This window comes from Enhydra lutris, unplaced genomic scaffold (genome assembly GCF_002288905.1).
Source record: "Enhydra lutris kenyoni isolate GAN:26980312 unplaced genomic scaffold, ASM228890v2 scaffoldscaffold13, whole genome shotgun sequence".
NCBI classification, from domain to species: domain Eukaryota; kingdom Metazoa; phylum Chordata; class Mammalia; order Carnivora; family Mustelidae; genus Enhydra; species Enhydra lutris.
In genome coordinates this window covers 55,819,769-55,837,272 of record NW_019154097.1, presented here as the reverse complement: position 1 = coordinate 55,837,272, position 17,504 = coordinate 55,819,769, and the positions used below count along the sequence as shown (strand labels likewise).

At 60.6% G+C, this 17,504-nt stretch overlaps 1 protein-coding gene across 4 annotated transcripts in view; it reads right to left on the bottom strand.

Moving 5' to 3' along the window:
* Window positions 1–230: 230 nt before the first annotated feature.
* The window catches only part of LOC111145841 (protein kinase cAMP-dependent type I regulatory subunit beta), a 79,585-nt gene continuing 62,311 nt past the window's right edge, over window positions 231–17,504 (bottom strand). For 3 of the 4 annotated variants that reach the window (XM_022501106.1, XM_022501105.1, XM_022501108.1), the window contains 3 exons: window positions 15,820–15,941; window positions 1,805–1,886; window positions 231–1,466 (listed from right to left, as the gene is read on the bottom strand). In XM_022501106.1, coding sequence (XP_022356814.1) covers window positions 1,294–1,466; window positions 1,805–1,886; window positions 15,820–15,941 — 377 coding nt within the window. In that variant the 3' untranslated portion in view covers window positions 231–1,293. The remainder of the gene's footprint in view (window positions 1,467–1,804; window positions 1,887–15,819; window positions 15,942–17,504) is intronic. The other variant, XM_022501104.1, reaches the window with a different exon arrangement.

The window sequence follows — 17,504 nt, the reverse complement described above, 5'->3', positions numbered from 1 at the left end:
GGGGCTGGGGGAGCAGGCGGGGATCCGTGCGTCACGGGGACAGGTCTCCATGTGTGGGAATGGAACATTCTGGAGCTGGACTGGGGTGGGGGGACAGTGCCCCTGAACTGGATGCTGAGAAATGGTTAAAGTGGTCAGTTTTAGGTCACGTGTATTTTACCTCAATAGAAAAACAAAAAGAAAACGCTCCTCTGTGAAGGATTTCAGACCAAGAGACCGAGTCGGGAGGGGAGAGTTCATTGCACATTTAATATGACATGCAGCATTCAGAACATTGCGACGAGTCGGGCGGGCTCACGCGTCACAGAAACTCCGTGGGCAGGGGCAGGGCTGGTGGGGGCCCCCCGGACGTGCACAGGAGAGCAAACCAGGGGAACTGCGCCATGTGGTTCTTGACTCCAGGAGGCTCTGTGCCGCCCCCAGGCCTCTCTTGCTCACAGGGTACCTGGACAGAAAACACATCTAGGGGACGCTGAATGGATCTGGCCTTGGGACTGTGGGGCCTGGGGCTGTTTTGCTCCTCTTCCTGCTACAGGAGGGTGGGGCTTCGTCTGCACATGTCTCCTGGGCAAGGGCAGAGTCCAGTGGGGCATTGCCGGGCATCTCAGAAGGGGCCCCTGGCTCTCACATTATCTAGCACGTGTCTACAAGACCCCTCCCCTCTCTCGGAAGGTCGCCAAGAAGCTGTCTTACAAACAAGCTGCAGAGCAGACATCATCCTGACCCCCTGGCCCCGGGAGAACAGTGCTCCTCAAATGGTGGGGCGTCCCCAGCTCCTCACGTGCCAGGCCACCCCAGGGGCACCGCCAAGGGGAGATGAGGGCACGCGCCACTTGACCATGCCCTCCGCTAAGGGTTCCTGTGAGCCTGGGTCACCAGAGGCTCTCATGCCTGGGGCCTTCTGTCCCTCACACTGACTTCCCCGGAAGCTGGGGGTCCCTCCAGGACACCCCCAAAGGTCACCGCACCACCCTCAGGACTGGAGCCCTGATCACATGACCTTCAGCCCACCGGGGGCCAACCTGGACTCTCATTGGGCCCTTTGGCCACCCGGGGGCAGGCTGGTCAGAGAAGACACACAGGGAGGGACGTGGGGAGGGGCCGCTGGCATCTCCTCAGCCCAGGGGTCTCTGGGGACCTTGTTTTTGAAGTGCACAGGGTGACTGTTTTTTTCCAAACAAAAGCCTGGAGGGAGGGGTGGCCCCACGCAGCCAGGGTACCCACCCCCTCTGCGGCCCGTGGACACAGACGAGCTCACCAGCACACAGAAGCTGGGCAGTGGGGCTGCGGGGCTCAGACGGTGAGGGAGATGAAGCTGTTGTAGCGCTGGATGTTCCTCTTGAGGATCTCGGAGCAGGGGCCCAGCACACGCTCAAAGCGGGGCCGGTCCAACTTGACACACTTGAGAGGCCCTCGGGCCACCACAGTGGCCGCCCGGGGCCGGTTCAGCAGCAGTGCGATCTCCCCTGGGGAGCGAGAGGGTGGTCAGGGGCCCAGCCCCTAGGGCTGCCCGCACTGCTCAGTTCCACTGGATTCCAGCAAGCTCGTCCCGGGGAGCACTGGGTGTGCTGACACTGACGCGCAGTTCCCCATCCGTCTGCCACGACCCCGACCCCACAGGGGGTTGGGGAGCTAGGGGTTCGAGGTCATGCCCTCCCGGGGCAGCTGCATCCAGGACACATCCATCGAGGGCACCCCAGCCTGGTCCCCGCATGCCCCCCACGGCTCTCCACCTCAGCGCCCTTCCAGGGACCCCCCCCCCCACGAGACTCACACCCTGTGAGGGTGGGGACTCCAGACTCACCAAAGTAGTCGGAAGGCCCCAGGCGCCCCACCTCCACGTACTCCTCGTTGGGGGACCGGCGCTGAAGGACGGAGGCCGTGCCCTGCAGACGCCAAGGGGATACGTGAAGATCAGTGGTTGGAGTGGGCATGGGCGAGGGCGGGGAGGATGGCCTGAAGTCATCCAGCGGCGGGGGGGGGGTGTGTGTGTGTGATCACACCCAGCGGGGGGTCATAGGTTGGGGGGTCACACCCAGCAGGGGGCGTGCACAGGTAGGGGGTCACAGCCAGCAGGGTTGGGGTCATACCCAGCGGGGAGGGTCACATGTAAAGAAGTCAGAGGTGAGGAGGTCACAAGCAGGTGAGAGGTCACCCAGCAAGGGGACATGCCCAAATTTCCCTCCTGCCAGCTTCCATCCATGCGCCCCCCCTTCTAAGGTGAATTCAGGGTTCTCCTCCTTGGGGACAGAAGGGTGTGGGGTTGGAACCATGCTGGGGTCTGGCCAAGGGCACGAGGCTGCCAAAGGCCATGCAGTGGGGAGGATCTTGGAGCTGACCTTGGGCTAGCTCTCAAGGACGTGGCACTCCTGCAGGATGGGCGTGGCCTTGGGTCCCGCTCCCTGTGAGCAGCGTGGCTCCCTCCTGACCCCCAAACAGGGGTGTCTGCAGACGCTACCAGCTCAATAACTAATGCAGGCCTGGGTGGCCAGCACGAGGCAGTCGAAGTCTCCGGCTCAGTGGGCTGGCAGCCTCACACCGGGGCAGGGATGGGTGGAAGCTCTGGCGCTGGGCGGCTCTGACCCCAAGATCCCCTCGCCTGCCAAGCCCTCGGGCTGGGCCCTGTTTAGGGGAACTGAACACCAGCCTCAACCACGCTGTCTTATTGTACACCTGCCAGCAGGCTGGCCCCACTGTGGAGACTGAAAGGGAGGCTTTAAAAACGGCCCAGAGCACCCAGACAGGGCTCAACACCGACCCTGCAAAGGGGTGTCAACCAACACGTAGTGTCCCTCCTGCAGCCTCCTCGCCAGGAGGGGCCACCTGCTTCTTCAGGGCGGCCAAGGGGACTGGCCCAGGAGGACGTGGGCCCCTGCGCCCCCCACTACCCTCTGCCCCTAGGGTGTGCCCACAGCCCTGCAGCCCAGCTCCCCAATGCCCTTGCCGCACGAACAAACGTGATCTTTCTCCAAGGTAGGCTCAGTTCTCCGGCTCACCGTCTCTGGCCTCGCTGTGTGTGGGTTAATGAGTAACTCCTGCCTCTCTCTACGGTCTGGAGGGAAACGCCGCGGTCAAAAGACCCTGCCAGTGCAACAGAGCCTGGAATCTTCGAGCACCTATCGGCAACCCCTCCTGCTGGATTCCCCATGCTGGGGCCACTCAGCTCACATACGTCTAGGGTGTTTATGAAGCTAGCTGATGGATGGTGCCAGACGTCTGAACAGCCGGGCGACGCCACCACCCCCCAGGAGCTGTGGCTGGCTGGGGGCCTGGAGAACATGGGCTCCCTCCCTGAGCCCTGGGGAGGAATGAAGTCCTGGGCCCCCGGCCTACGCTGTGGGCGACGGCTGAGGGTGACATGCGGCTCTGATGTCATCAGCCTTGGTCTTCCTGCAGCGGGACGTGGGGCAGGTCACCTGAACCCCACATGTGGTTGTTGTGCTCGGGGCCACCAGGACAGGCGTTATTTGTCTCGATACCCCACTGTGCCGACCTAATTCTCTTTCACACTGATGTCCTTTAACTTGTGATGCACGTAATTTACATGCCTTTCATTCCCGTTTTAGACAACTTTCCACTTTACAATCGGATCGTTTCCTTTTTCCGAAACTGCAGGCATGGACCTGGAGCCCTCTGGTTTGCAGAATTACTCAGGGACACTCCAGGCCTACAGCTTCCTTCAGAGGCTTTGAAGCCCCCAATGTCAGCAAACCCAAGCGGAGGGGCTGGGGGCTACTGGGGTCACCTGTCAGGCCTCAGAAACACAAGACGTGGCAAGGCCTGGGAGCTGGCTGACTCAGCCGCCCAAACGTGGGTTGGGGACCTGGGTTCATTCCCACCTCCTGCTCTGGTGACCTTGGTCCCTCCTGGTGGCACAGCCGCTGCCACAGTTGTGGGAGTCACCAAATGTCTTTCCCTGCCATCAGCAGGCAGAGAACCCACTTCTTCCCCCTACAGCTCTCCTATCAGCAGGAAACCTTCTTTCTAGAAGCTTCTAGCAACCTCTCCACATGCTGCATTGACCCAACCAGGTCAGACGCTCATGGAGCTGCTGAAGAAATGGTGGGCACCAATGGGGAGGGGTTGGGGATCCTGGCTGGGTTCACAGGAAGGAGCAGGGATGGGCTCGGTGGGGGGCAGCTCAGGTCGGCCACGCTGACATTCACCTGAGCCCACCAACCCCCATGCGACGGGTCCTACGTCCTTTCTGGTGGTGCACAAAGACAAGGCAGGCCGTGACCTCTGACACAGGGGAGAACACACACCCTATCTGCGGGCCCTCGGAGGATGTGTGTGCTCCTGCACGCGGGTGTCCCTGCCCCAGCCAGACAGCCACGAGGCTTCGCGAAAAGAAAGCGCCCACAGGGAGAGCCCTCGGCAAACACAGGGTAGGGAATAGCCCTGTCGGTTGTGAGCCGAAGCCCCAGGCCTCCTTCGCGGGGATCGTGACCACGTGACCCTGTTCTCACAGTCTCTGTTTGCGTGGCTGTGACACCAGCCGCCGGCCACGTGGGAGGGCCACGTGGAACAGCTTCCTGACCCAGGACACATGCTCAACAGAAGACACCGATCTGTTTTGGGGCCCCCGACCCAGCAGCACCGACTCCCCGAGCCCAACACCATCCTCCAGCGCCCTGGCAGGACTGTCAAGGACCGCTGTCTGCCCAGCGCAGGTCGACCCTGAAAGGCACAGACCTCCACCCAGCAGAGAGCCGTTCCCACGGCACCACACGCCCCGGGTCCTGGAAATAACCCTCCAGTCCGAGCTGCGCTTCCCAGCCCGCTGTGAGGGCAGCAGAGACACCCTCGTGGGACCGTGAGCTGGAACATTCTGGGCTGGAAAAACGCACTTGCCAAAACTCCGGATCATATTCCCCAAACTTCTCCCTCAGTGATTCTAACCCTGGTCTGAAAATAAACCAGGTCACACAGAACGCGGCCTGGGAGGACATAGGAGCAGAGAGAGCACCGGCGTCCAGGGGCGGGGACCGTAAATGGCCCGTTTCCTTCAGCATCTGTTTGAGGTTTTTTTTTGTTGTTGTTGTTTTTTAAGATTTTATTTATTTATTTGACAGACAGAGATCACAGGCAGAGAGGCAGGCAGAGAGAGAGAGAGAGGAGAAAGCAGGCTCCCCGCGGAGCAGAGAGCCTGATGTGGGGCTCGATCCCAGGACCCTGGGATCATGACCTGAGCTGAAGGCAGAGGCTTTAACCCACTGAGCCACCCAGGAGCCCCATCTGTTTGAGTTTTAAACGTCTCCTATGAAAGCAAAACCCTAACCATCGCTTTGGTTTCCTACAATAGGAAGGCAGGGACGACTTCTATGAGATAGACCCAGCAGAGGTGGCGGCAGTGACTGGAGGGCCCGAGGCTTTGGTCCTGCAGGGGGACAGGCCCTCGGGGCACACGCCTGGGCTCCGGACCCGTGCTGTGTGTGCAACAGGCACCGTCGCTACACCCCCTTTATTCGTTCTCCCTGGTGTGCATTCCCGCACCCCTATCCACCACCCCCGGCCTCTTGGAGCCCCAGCCTGGTGGGATGCTAGATGTGGCCAAGTCTAGTGGGAGCTGGGGGCTGGGGGCAGACGCCCCAATGCCTGCTGGCCCTCGACGGCCCCCAGTCCAGGCTCGGGAAGGACGGCATCCCTCAGACCCCACATGTACCCCTGAGTGACTGAGCACCAGCTCTGAGGCTCCTCCTGCATTGGCCGTGTGGGCCATGTTGGGTTTCTAACAGAGTAATCGTCCCAGCAGACGTTAGTGTGTCCCAGTGTCGGGCCCATCGAGGGTCTCCTCTATCCATTCTGGGGAGCTGGACCCTTATCGCTGCCCAAGCACAAGTCCGCCTCTTGGCAGTGTGGCCAAAACACTCGGCGGACGGCATCAAACACACGCGGCTAACCGCGTGGGGCGCACACTGGCCTGCGCTCCTGCTGGTGTCCTGTGGATTCTCCGTGAGGCCGGGGCCAGGCCAAGGGAGGATGGCACAGGCACGTGGGTCCCAGGGCTGGGGCTCCAAGAAGCGGGTGGGGAACGCCAGAGCGGGGGGCACCACAGGCCCTGTGTAGGGAGGGTTCCTTCTCCAAACAAGGAATGGTCTCATCCCCTCTGAAGCCAGGCAGCACCCGTGACAAGCTCAGGAAAGTGTCTGGCGACCCACGCTCCAGTGAGCAGGGGCGATGTCTGGGAGACAAGCAGGTGGCCCCACCACACGTGTCCTTGAGCAGAAGGATGGAGGGGTGTGTGGGTCACACAGCACGGCTCCGTCCCTCCAGGCTCTGCTCCCAATGCCCAGTTCTTCCCTGCCACGCAAGCGCCCACAGCTTCTGCAGTCTGAGGCTGGAGATAAGCAGGAGCTTGCCGACTCAGCGGTGTTCCAGCGAGACCTCGGGCGGCCTGGACGAGGTTGGGCTTGGGGGAGCCGACCGCTTCCAGTGCCTCAACCCTTAGACCCAAAGGAGGGTAGGGTGACGGTGGGCACAACTGGGCTGGCAGCCACCCCCTGTGCTCCCAGGACACGGCTGCCTCGGCCTGGAGACCTGGGCCAAAGGCCCCCCAGCCCAGCCCAAGGGCACACACAGCAGCCCCCCCTTTGAGAGAGGCTAACACATGTAGGACAGGTCAGAAAGGTCAGAGCATGGCCCCAGCCAGAGCAGCTGAGAGAGGAGGTGAATTAAGAGGTTTCTCTCCTGCCTGATCACTGCTCCCCGTGGGAAGTTCTAGTGGGACCAGAAGGACGATGAGGCAACAAGGGGGTGGGTTTCTGGGGTCTGGAGTTACAGGGCAGGCCTGGGCCAGTCCTGGCACCAAGAAGCCATGACTTCTACCCTGGCTGTCTGGGGAGCTGTGAGCTTAGTCCCTGCTTCTCCTGGCCTCAGTTTCCCCCCAGGCCCTGGCCAGGACCCGTGGAAGCATGGGTGTGAGCATCACTGGGAGGCTCCTGGTGTTCTCTGCACTGAAAGGATAACAGTCACTACCTCGAGGACTCGTAGGATCAGTGGGACACAGAGTGAGCTCAGGAAGCATTGGCAGACTGTCAGGACCAGCACCGGGAGCAGACCGAGCACAGAGCTGGTTGGACAGACTCCTGTGGTCCGTGAGAGAGTGTCAGCCCGCCTTCTAAAGGAAGGAACAACCCCTGCCCCCACGGGGACGAGTCCCAAGGACACTAGCCAGACACAGGACAACACTCATGGAGACCCCCCACACACGAGGACCCAGAGTCGTCAGAGAGCAAGCAGACCGTGGGGCTGGGGGAGTGGGTGGAGGTCCATGCATCATAGGGACAGGGTCTCCATCAGGAGATGGAATTTTCTGGAGCCAGATAGGGGAAGGAACGGTGACCCTGAACTGGACACTGAGAAGTAGCCACAATGGCAAGTCATATACTGTGTGCGTTTTACCACAATTCAGAGAAATGGAGATCATTTCAAGGAGGGCCCGGCTCTGGGAATTCCCACTGGTCCTGTGCCTGGACTTGGGCTCTCCTGTTCCTGCATGGTTGGGGTCATGCTCTGGGCACCCCACATGGCCCCCTGTCCACGTCCACACTCTGTCTCAAGCGGCTCACGGGCAGGGGGCCTCATGCTTATTACTGGGAAGCTGCCCACGGCTGCAGACAAGCACTCCGCTGTTACTCCAGAGGGACACGCTGGGGACACTCATCTTTTGGCCCACTGCTGGCATCCCAACTTCTGGAGGTGGGGCCTGCAAGCCCTGAGCCCCTGGGGGGCCCTGGCTCCAAGGTGGGGGACTCGACACCCCAAAACCCAACTCGTCCCGAATGGCACATCTGTAAGGTTTTAACTGTCTTCGTGGCAGTGGTGTGCATGCTGCTCGGCCCTCCTCCTGCGGGGGGCAAGGGACCCAGAGGGACCATGCAGGATCCTGTGGCCAGCATGCACATGGCCCGCGGCCCCATCTGGGAGCACCTGCAGGCCTGTTGGCACATGCATGGGCAACAGACAAGATCTGGAATCACAGGCCCAGGGATGCCTCCGGCCTTTGTAGGGGGGGCGCTCTCCATCTGGGGAAACACACCTCAGACCCCTTGCATTTCATATGCCAACAGTAAACCCAGGAGGAACCCGTCAAGGGGCAGGCGCTTGTCAGGAATGCCCACAAGCAGCTGTGGGCAGAGGCAGGGGAATGACGCCTTCCTAAAGACTCTTCCGTGTCACTGGCCTTATTCCAGCAAATGACACTGTCGTCACACGATTTTTCAATTTTGGGGTTTTCTTAGAAAAGGCTCTCATCTGAGGTCCAGCCTCGGCCACCAGCAAGGTGACTTGTATAGCCTGGAGTCTTCATCCACAAACAGTCCGGAGGCAGCCGCCACCAAGGCCCCAGGTCACAGGAACGTGCACTGAGTCCACCCTCCAGCCCATGTGCCAAGGTCATTCCGGAGCCCAGAGAGCCTGGCCTGCCCAGGTCCTACCTGACGGGTCAGCAGGATGTGTGGCTGTGCCCCGTCGGGAGGCCATTGGGCAACCAGGTGGAGACATGTCAGAGCCCAGGAGCCCCTCAGGCCCCTGAAACCCTCTCAGGGGCCATCAGAGCCTCCCTGGATGGAGCCCCTTCTGGGGTCAGAGTGGCCCAGACAGTCACCCCAGAAGGACATCCAGGTGCCGAGTGGGTGCCGGCATGGGCCCATCAGATGCAGCCATCATGCTCCCTGGCATTTACCCGAAGGGCCCAGATGAAGACTTAGGTCCACAGAAAACCCACGCAGGGATGTCTACGCACTTCATTGCATTCAGCAAGATGACCCCGAGCAGGTGAGCGGCTCCCATGCTCCGTGCAGACCGTGGGCCACGAATCTGCACACTGATTAGAGAGACCCACCCAAATGTCACACCGTGGGACCCCAAGGACCAGGCACTCTGGGGAAGCAGAGCTGTGCACACAGGCGGGGCTTCGGGGCAGAGGGACAGACGGTGCCGGGGGACTTTCAGGGCCGTGAACACCGGGGGACACCCTGGGGTGACACCGGTCATCACTGTCCAGACCCACAAAATGCACACCCACCCAGAGGGACCCTGGTGCCAACTGTGGTCTCTGGGTGACAGCAACACGTCCGCATGGGGCTGATTGTGACAGATACCCTGTTTGGGGGACACAGATCATGGGGCAGCCTTTTGGGGGAGCAGGGGATATGGGAAATCTCTGCTCCTTCCACTCAATTCTGCTGTGGACCTCAAACTGCCCTAAAAAATGAAGTCTTACAAGTCAGGGAGTAAGAACTTCTCTGAAAACTCTGTTGTCTCTCCTTCCGGGGACTGGGGATAGCAGGCCAGCAAACACCTGTGACCTCAGGCCACCCCCACCAAGCCTGGGTGCTAAGAGAGGGAGCCAACCCAGGCCCCAGGCGCTCTGGAAACAGGCTTCCTCTAGTTTGGCCCAGAAGGAAAGCTGTGACCTTTGTGCTAGAGAAGTCTAGGCCAGTCGACCATCCTTCACCACTGACCTGCAGCCTCGGCCTGGACACACACCCTTCGTCCATCTCCGTCTGGACCTCCGGCCCCCAGCCCCAACCTGCACACCTCACCATCCCAGTCAGTGGGGGTGTCCCTGCTACCGCCAGGCCCACCTGCTACCACCGTGGGTTACTGTGCCACTTCCAGGGACCCTGCTTTGGCCTGGGACCCAAGGTGAGTCTGTGCCAAGTCCATGGGGCGATTTCGCTCCTCCCCAAATAAATACCTAGCTGGCAGCGGCTGCCACCCACTCCTCAGCCAGCGCACAGTGATGCAACAGCACGGCCGAGTCACAGACAACCCCAAGCGAAGAACAACACACCCAGCAGGGCGTGGGGCGACCCCCTTCCTGCTCCCCAAGATCCTGGTGAATCTGCATGACCACCAGAGGGGTCCACATGTCTGAGTGGCGAGCAGGGCGAGGCACTGGCCAGAAGGCGGCCTGGGGAGCAATGGTAGTCCCATCGCTTCAGCACGGTGGACATTCACAAAATTAATTTGCTAAGAGGGCAGATAAGCCAAATCTGGAGTTTCCATGGTAACGCCTCCCCGGTGGCCAGCTGGTGCATGATGGAGCGGGAAGCTCTCTGTCGGAATTTTATGGGAACCAGCTGCCCTCATCATCCCCCCAACCCCATGCCCCAGCCCTGGTCTTGGCAGGGTCCTCGTGGGCATGCAAAGTGGGGCCACGTGGCCCAGGGCCGAGCCCCATCCACATCCTTGTCCATTTTCCTGGAGCACGGGAACCAGGAGGCAGGTCTTGGCGCAGACACTCTGTTCTCTCTCTGCCCAATGCCCTCTCCTTGCGGAGGCCCCGGTCGGCCTCACCCCATGGGCTGCTGCAGGTCCCCGCCCCGGGAAGGCCCAGTCCCTGCTCTGTGTCCATCGCCGGGTTTATAGGGCAAGGGTCTCACTCAACTGCTGGGAACGTTTCCCTAGAGCTCTGTGGATCCAGTGTCGAGGGGATTTAGACAGTCGGTGTTTGCAGGGCTGGGAGACAGGAAGACCGCCTCTCCCAGGGGGGCCTGCCCTGCAGAGACAACACCCCACCCCGGGCTCAGCTGAGACCGGGGGTCCTGAAGCCCCACTCAGCCTTCCACACTGGGCTCCCACCTGCCAGCAGGTGTTCATGACTAAGTGTCTGTGGGGGCCACTGTCCACACCTGTGCAGGACAGGGGGGTCTCTGCCAGGCTTGGACACACCTGGGGGATCCGCGCCACGGGGAGGACACACACAAGGAAGCAAACTCAAGGACCTTCTGCCAAACAGAGCAGACACTCAGCCGGGTAACGGCGTGAGGAGACAAGGGGCCTGGCGCCCCTTGTTGTTCTGATGAAACTAGGATGGGCAGCACCAAGCCAGCCAGTCCGCCGAAGCCCCAGCCCAGGTCCTGTAGCCCCCATTCCTCACAGCAAGTACGTCAGCAGGTACCCAGTACCCAGACCTGGGCCTCAGGGCCCTACACACCCACCTACGCAAAGACCAGACTGTTCTGGAAAAGCCAAGAAGCAGGGGCATCAGAAAGGGGTTCTGCGGAGAAACCCCCAGTGGGATGTGTGTGTGGATAGAGGTTCACCTTACGGAATTCGCTTGAATGACAGCAGGGACCACAAGTTCAAAATCTGCATGGCCAGCAGCTGGCAGGAAGTGTCTCTTCTTGGGGGGCCTCTGTCTTCTTTCTCTCAAGGAAAGCCTTTAACTGATCAGATGAGGCCCACCCACACCATGGAAGACCCGCCCCTTCCTCCAACATCAGCTGATGTCACTGTTAATCCCATCTGAACCTCCGCAAAAACATCTAGAGAGGCGTTGAGCAAATATCTGACATCTGGGGACCATGGCTTGGCCAAACCCCCATAAAACTCTCACGGAAGGGACCGGCAGGGCCTAGGCCCCTTTCCTGCCGTCTCTGTGGGGCAGGGTGTCACACCGCGAGGAACTGGGGGTTAGCGCGTTACAACATGCACATGTGCCATTAGCAGAAGAGGACAATTCAAACCAGAGAGATCACGCACCTGGACGCTTCCTGCCAAGTCTCCCAGAAGAACACAGGCCGTCCTCACTGCATGTCCCGTGTGTGTGGCGTGGGGGGTCCCTGCTCCCACGGAAACATCAGCCACCGCACGCCCACCGGGGTCTCCAAAACTATCTAACCAAGGGCACAGCGTCCAGAGCGAAAGTGCTCGCTCTACAAACCCACAACCAGCACTACCTTCTCCTGCTTTGTTCTAGAACGTTCTTGGTCGACTCCTGGGCATCTAAACCAGGGACCACCCAGGCAGCCTCCCAAGGCTGTGGCGACACCCCCAGGGGACAGGTGTCCTCCAGCCCCACCTGCGACCCCCCCCCCCCCGGGAGCTCACGGGGCACGAGGGGGGCAGCGGGGCTGGTGGGTCTGACCTGTGTGCCTGGCAGGTGTGGCCACGGGGCTGCTTCTGGCCGCGCAGCAAACCACAGCGAGCCTCTGATGCCTGCAAACCCTGGGGTCCCGTGTGACCTACCCGACCCGGCTGATCACAGGAAAAGGGAAAAAATCCAAGTTGCCAAGGAGACGACTTCAAATACATTTCTGGGAGCATCGGGTTACATTCCAGAGCCACACACCTGCATTGGTGTGCGTGAGCTCCCATGCCTGTCCACGGAGAGGACACAGTCCTTGGACGGAGCCGGGGCGGCCCCCGTCACCCCACCGCTCCCCTGGCCACGCACCGTCCCCTGGCTTGCCCCCTGCGCACCCTCAGAGCTGGCTGCTGACGCCGCTGGGGGATGAGCAGCAGGGACGCCTGCAGAGCAGGCGCGACCCCGGCAAGGACCTCCCCAGCATCCCCTGCAGCCAGCGGAGAGAGAAGAAACACACGTGTGGACACAGGGAGTGGCACTCACTGTTCTCCGTGCCATTGACCAGACTGACGCATGCTGTGACCCTCTGTTGCGCCCACCCACATGTATCCACGCACACCCACGCACCCACGCAACGCACCCACGCACATGCACGCACACGTACCCACGTACACACACACCACATACACGTACCCACGCACACACACGCACACGTACCCACGAACACACACGCACACGCACGCACATACACACACACGTACCCACGTACATGCACACGTACCCACGAACACGCTCGCACACGTATCCACGCACATGCCCGCATACGTACCCAAGGACATGTACACACGCAACGGACACCTGGAACGCAGGAGCAAGGAGCAAGACCCAGCCAGCAGGGTGCGCGGCTGATACTGGTGGGCAGTGCGGCCTTGGTGTGTCCCCCCAGGAAGCATCGCTGAGCCCTGACCAGACCTCCCTGGCGGGGAGCGGACACTCACATAACACAACCTGGGCCCGGAAATCTCTCGCTCGTGTCATCAGGAGGAACATGCTGGGTAACGGCTCCCTTCCCTGGTGTCCTATGAGGGCACTTCGCCATTCGGTGCCTCTCACACGTGCTTCACGCCGTGGTTTTGGACCCAGTTGGGCGGCAGCCTCGGTCCAGAGCAAACAATGGACAATTGTCAGGGCTGATGGGTGTGACTCCCACGGATTGGAGACCACAAGCACCGAGGCCACCAACGTCGAAGCCTGCAGGGCCTGCCGAGCAGGCTCGAGGGCCAGGTGGGGACTGAGGCTAATGGGGCCCTTTGCCACCCCCAGGGGCCCACCTCTCAGGTCTGTTGGTCTCTGCGAGATAGGGATGCGGGTCCAAGGTGGTCGGGTACCATACTTTTAAAGGGAAGAGATCCAGATTGTTATGGAAAATATCTTGATTGATATTGAATATTGGATATTGATATTGATTGATCTGACAATTAATTCAAATGTTTTAAAAAAAAAAAAAAACACTGTACAGGCCAATACAAACGCATCTCTAGGCCAAATCAGCCCTGTGAGCACAAGCTTCTTATTAATGTAGTTAAACCTAGAGCAGGAAAGGATTTGTGCTTTTCTGCTGGTGTCACGCCCTCCCCTTGGCCCCAGTCGTCTGAGCCAGCCCAGGATAGCCCCACGTGGGGATTGTCGTGGTGACAACTGAAGATGACAGGCAGCTCCGGGGCTCAATGACTTACAGCCACCATCTGTCCCCTCCCGCCGGGCCTGGGGCCTGGCCGGGCGCCCTCCCTCAGGGGTCTCCACTGATGCAGGCAGGGGGCAGCTGGGGCTGCTTGTGTGGAGACGCAGTGGGCTGGATGTCCAAGGGGGGCCGTCAAGTGGCCGCTGTCTCGGAGCTCCAGGCCCCACTGATAAGCCAAGGCCTGAGGCATCTCAGAGCACAGCCACTGGCACCAGGAAGGAGAGCCCCAAGGACGAGGGTCGGAGAGCCCCCCCCCACAACCAGCCTGGGTGCCCCACACAAGGGCTGGCATGTCCCAGGCGTCCAGCACGTTGCCAAGGCCCTCCCATGAGTCAGACCCCACCTGCCCAGGTGGGCAGCGAGAACCTTGCAGTTAGTCACATTATAATGCAGATTCAGGGAACGGGGTGACCGGAGGGACCCTCTCCGCCTGCTTGTGAGACTCATGTTCTTAATTGCAAAACGCCAGGCTCACATAGACCCAGGCACGGTGTCACGTCTGAGGCCACAGGTGAGAGGTCAAATGGTCTGGGGCATGGGGCCAAGGGACAGCACCCTCCCCCCACCCCGCCCCTCTGTCCAACGGTAGCCACGGCTGCTTTGGAAGCAGGATGAGATTTCTCATCCTTTCAGAGGCCCCAGCTCCCCTCCTGGACGTGCAGGAGGACTACACAGGATATAAACAGGGCCGCCCACCCAACCCTGCAGCAGAAGTCTTGGGAACGTCGCCTCTGGGAGCAAAGACGAGAGCCTGGCCAGCCTTCCGCCCCAATGACGGGGGCTCCGAGTCAGGGTGGACCACATTCAGCCCACATCCTGCCTGGGGTTTAGTTGTTCCTCCTTCCTTCCTTTTCCTTTTCAAGGAAATGTGAGGAGCGGGCCTCCCGCCCTCAAGACCTTGAGCCATGCTGCTGAGAGTGCTTCTGTGCAGGGAACCCCTTTGGAGATGGTTACCCGGCTCTAAAGGAGCTCAGGCTGGAAGCAGCCTCCTTTGCTCGCACCCATGCACGTGGGGCCCACCCACCACCTGCAAGCAGGGTCTGTCCTAGGCCCAGAGCTGGGATGGGGTAGGGGAGGTCACCAGGCCCCTGTGAGCACGCTCGCCATGCGACCCGGCACCACCCTGGGGCCTCAGGTGTCCCTGCACACCCACGTCTCCCCTTCTGCTCTTCTCCCGCTAGACTCTACAGCCTTCTGGAAATTTCCTGCCAGAGGGGGCAGATAGGCCATGGAGAGGAGGGACACAGACATGGCCTCCTAGGAAGGGTTTTGCAGGAGCCCAGACTAGAGTCACACGCACCAAATCTGTGTTGCGTGTCCGTGGGAACTTATCCATGTCGCTCGTGCTTTACGGGCTGCGTGTCACCAAGCTCGGCTCCAAGCCTCACCGCCCACACTGGCAGCCTGGCGGACTCGCCTTCTCTTATTCTAACCTGAGAACATGGCTCACAGGCACTGAGCTCTGAGTCCGAGACCCAGCAGGGATGGCCCACAGCCACGCTGGGCCCCCACGCTGCCACGCCAAGGGCTCCCCTTGTCCCGGCGGCAAAAGACACAGCTGAAGAATGTGCTTTAATGAGCGTGAACGTGAAATCCTTCCGCCCTTGAGCGCCACGGGAGGAGGAAGCCAGCCCAACAGACGGCAGCATTCCTCTGGGCCTGCGTCACCAGGGCTGCCCACACCGTGCGGCGGGCCCCCCATTCATTCCGGGCATCGCTGGCTGGGGGCTCGAGCTGGGGGTCTCAGCCCCGCCCCACCCTGGGGACAGGCGGCCACAGCAGCTGCTCGCCCCTGTCAGTGCCGCGGATTACAGTCCCAGAGCCAGCTGTCGTGGGGCCTCGTCAGAGGGACTCATGTGTGTCCAGGCTGAGAACCCAGAACCATTTAAAAAAAAAAAAAAAAAAAAAAAAAAGCTTTTTAATGAGATCATTATAGATTTGCATAGAGTTTTAAGCAACCGCGTGGAAAGACTCCGCGTGCCCTGAATGTACACATGTCCCCCAACAACACAGAACTCTAGGTCTCGGCGTGGGTTCACGTTCCCCACACCCACTGAGCCCACACGTGTGTTCAGTGCTGTGTGGCCTCCTCACATGCCACCACACGTGTGGGCTTGGACCCGACGCCATTCTCTAAGAGACTTGAGGGCAAGAAGGCGTGTCAGTGCGGGCCTGAGGTGGTGAGCGGGACAGAGGGCGCACGTGGGAGCGGCGAGGGTAGGACGCCATATCCCCTGCACCCCGAGCCGGCGGTACTCACCTCCGTGATGATGAAGAAGTCATCCCCAGGCTCCCCCTGGACCACGATCTTCTCTCCGTCCTCAAACTGCACGGGCTCCAGGGCGTCTGCCACAGTCAGGCGCTCCCATTTCTCCAGGGACTCTAGAGCAGGCGACAAGGAGACCGTCACCACGGCGTGCGCCCCTGCTCTGCCCCCTCGCTCTTCCCCAGGAAGCGCCCCGGGCCGGCCTCTGCTAGGACAGCCGTGAGTGAGACGGGGTGCGCACATCCCTGCTGGGAGGGCCTGGGCGTTTCACCATGAGCTGTGCGGGAGGTACCGGGCTAGCGCTCCGTCCTCAGCGGGACAGGGTCTTGGATCGGGCGCCTTGCGGTTTAGTCAGGCGGCGGGTGCGGGAAGTGGGGCCTGGGAACCCAGAGGGAAAATACTCCAGACGTAAGCTGCCTGTGTTCTGGCAAAAACACCATCACCGCTAAGCATGGGGCTACTACGCAGAGTAAAATATCTCTGAGTGGTTGGAGCGATTACCCGTCCAGAAGAAACACCATTCATCACGGTTCAACAGCAGGCGTACCCACGTTGCCACACTGGGCACATCCCCCCTCCCATTATTTTAGGTCAAAATGCTTAATTCCAATGCCACGCTCCTCTTTACAGCTCGCGGATTCTAGGTACATTTCCGCCTCTCCCTGAGCCTTCCCACCCCGTCACCCTCCAACCCCAGCCCTCGGGAAGGAAAAAGAGAAAAAAACCCAATACGCTCCTTTGGAAGAAAACGATTCCCTGATTAACTATTTCTTTTTTGGCAGAAAAACCCTCCCTGGCCTGCACTTATCAGATGCTACTTAAGTAGGTCAGCGGCTAAAAATACAAAGCAAAGCATTTATTTTAGAACTGGGTTAGGAGTGGGATTTCTCCGCTGTGAGACGTCTGCCAGTACCGCGAATTGTAAAGGACCAGCTCCCGCCAGCCGCCGGCACAGGCGGGAAGTCAGGGGAGGTCTGCGCGGCCGGGGCTGCTCAGGGACCCAAAGCTGGTGACATGTGTCTGTGCTCACCGGGACACCGGCATGCTGGCCAGCCCGAGGGCCACATAACTGCGAGTCACGCCACCAGGGGGGAGTCCGCTCCCGTTGTCCCATCAGCAGTTTCCTCCGTTCCATCTAAAACGGGTGACACTCTGAGGTCTGAAAGTCGGGACGTGCGGTGCTGTGTCCCCCAACGGCCGGAGATCAGGAGACGCTGACCTGGCTTTTCCACGGTACCCAGTCTCTGAGGCAACGCAGGACGCACAAGCCCTGTGGGCGTTTTCACGGCACTTGGGGTCCCGAGTCTTAGGGTTCCGGGTCCTACTGGCCGCCTTCCTGACCGCCCCTTTTCTGAGCAGGATCTCAACTCTGCACCTGGCGTCCTGCCGGCAGCTGCGGCCCATGACCATGCCAAGCCCCAGACATGGAGCCCCAGGGTGTCCTCCAGGCTCCCGTGTCCCCCAAGCCTGCCAGGTTCCACAACCGTCACAGGTGGAGCCCAGTGTCGATGCGCCAGAACCTCTAGGTCCCAAAGCATCACCATCCCCTTCACGCTCCTTCCTGATGAGGGAGGGACGCAGGCTGAGGGCAGGCTGGCGCAGAGCAAGGCCTCCCAACGCTGGCTGCAGGTGTCTCTCCGGAGAATTCTCTGCAGCCAGGATGACGGAGGGGCGAAGGG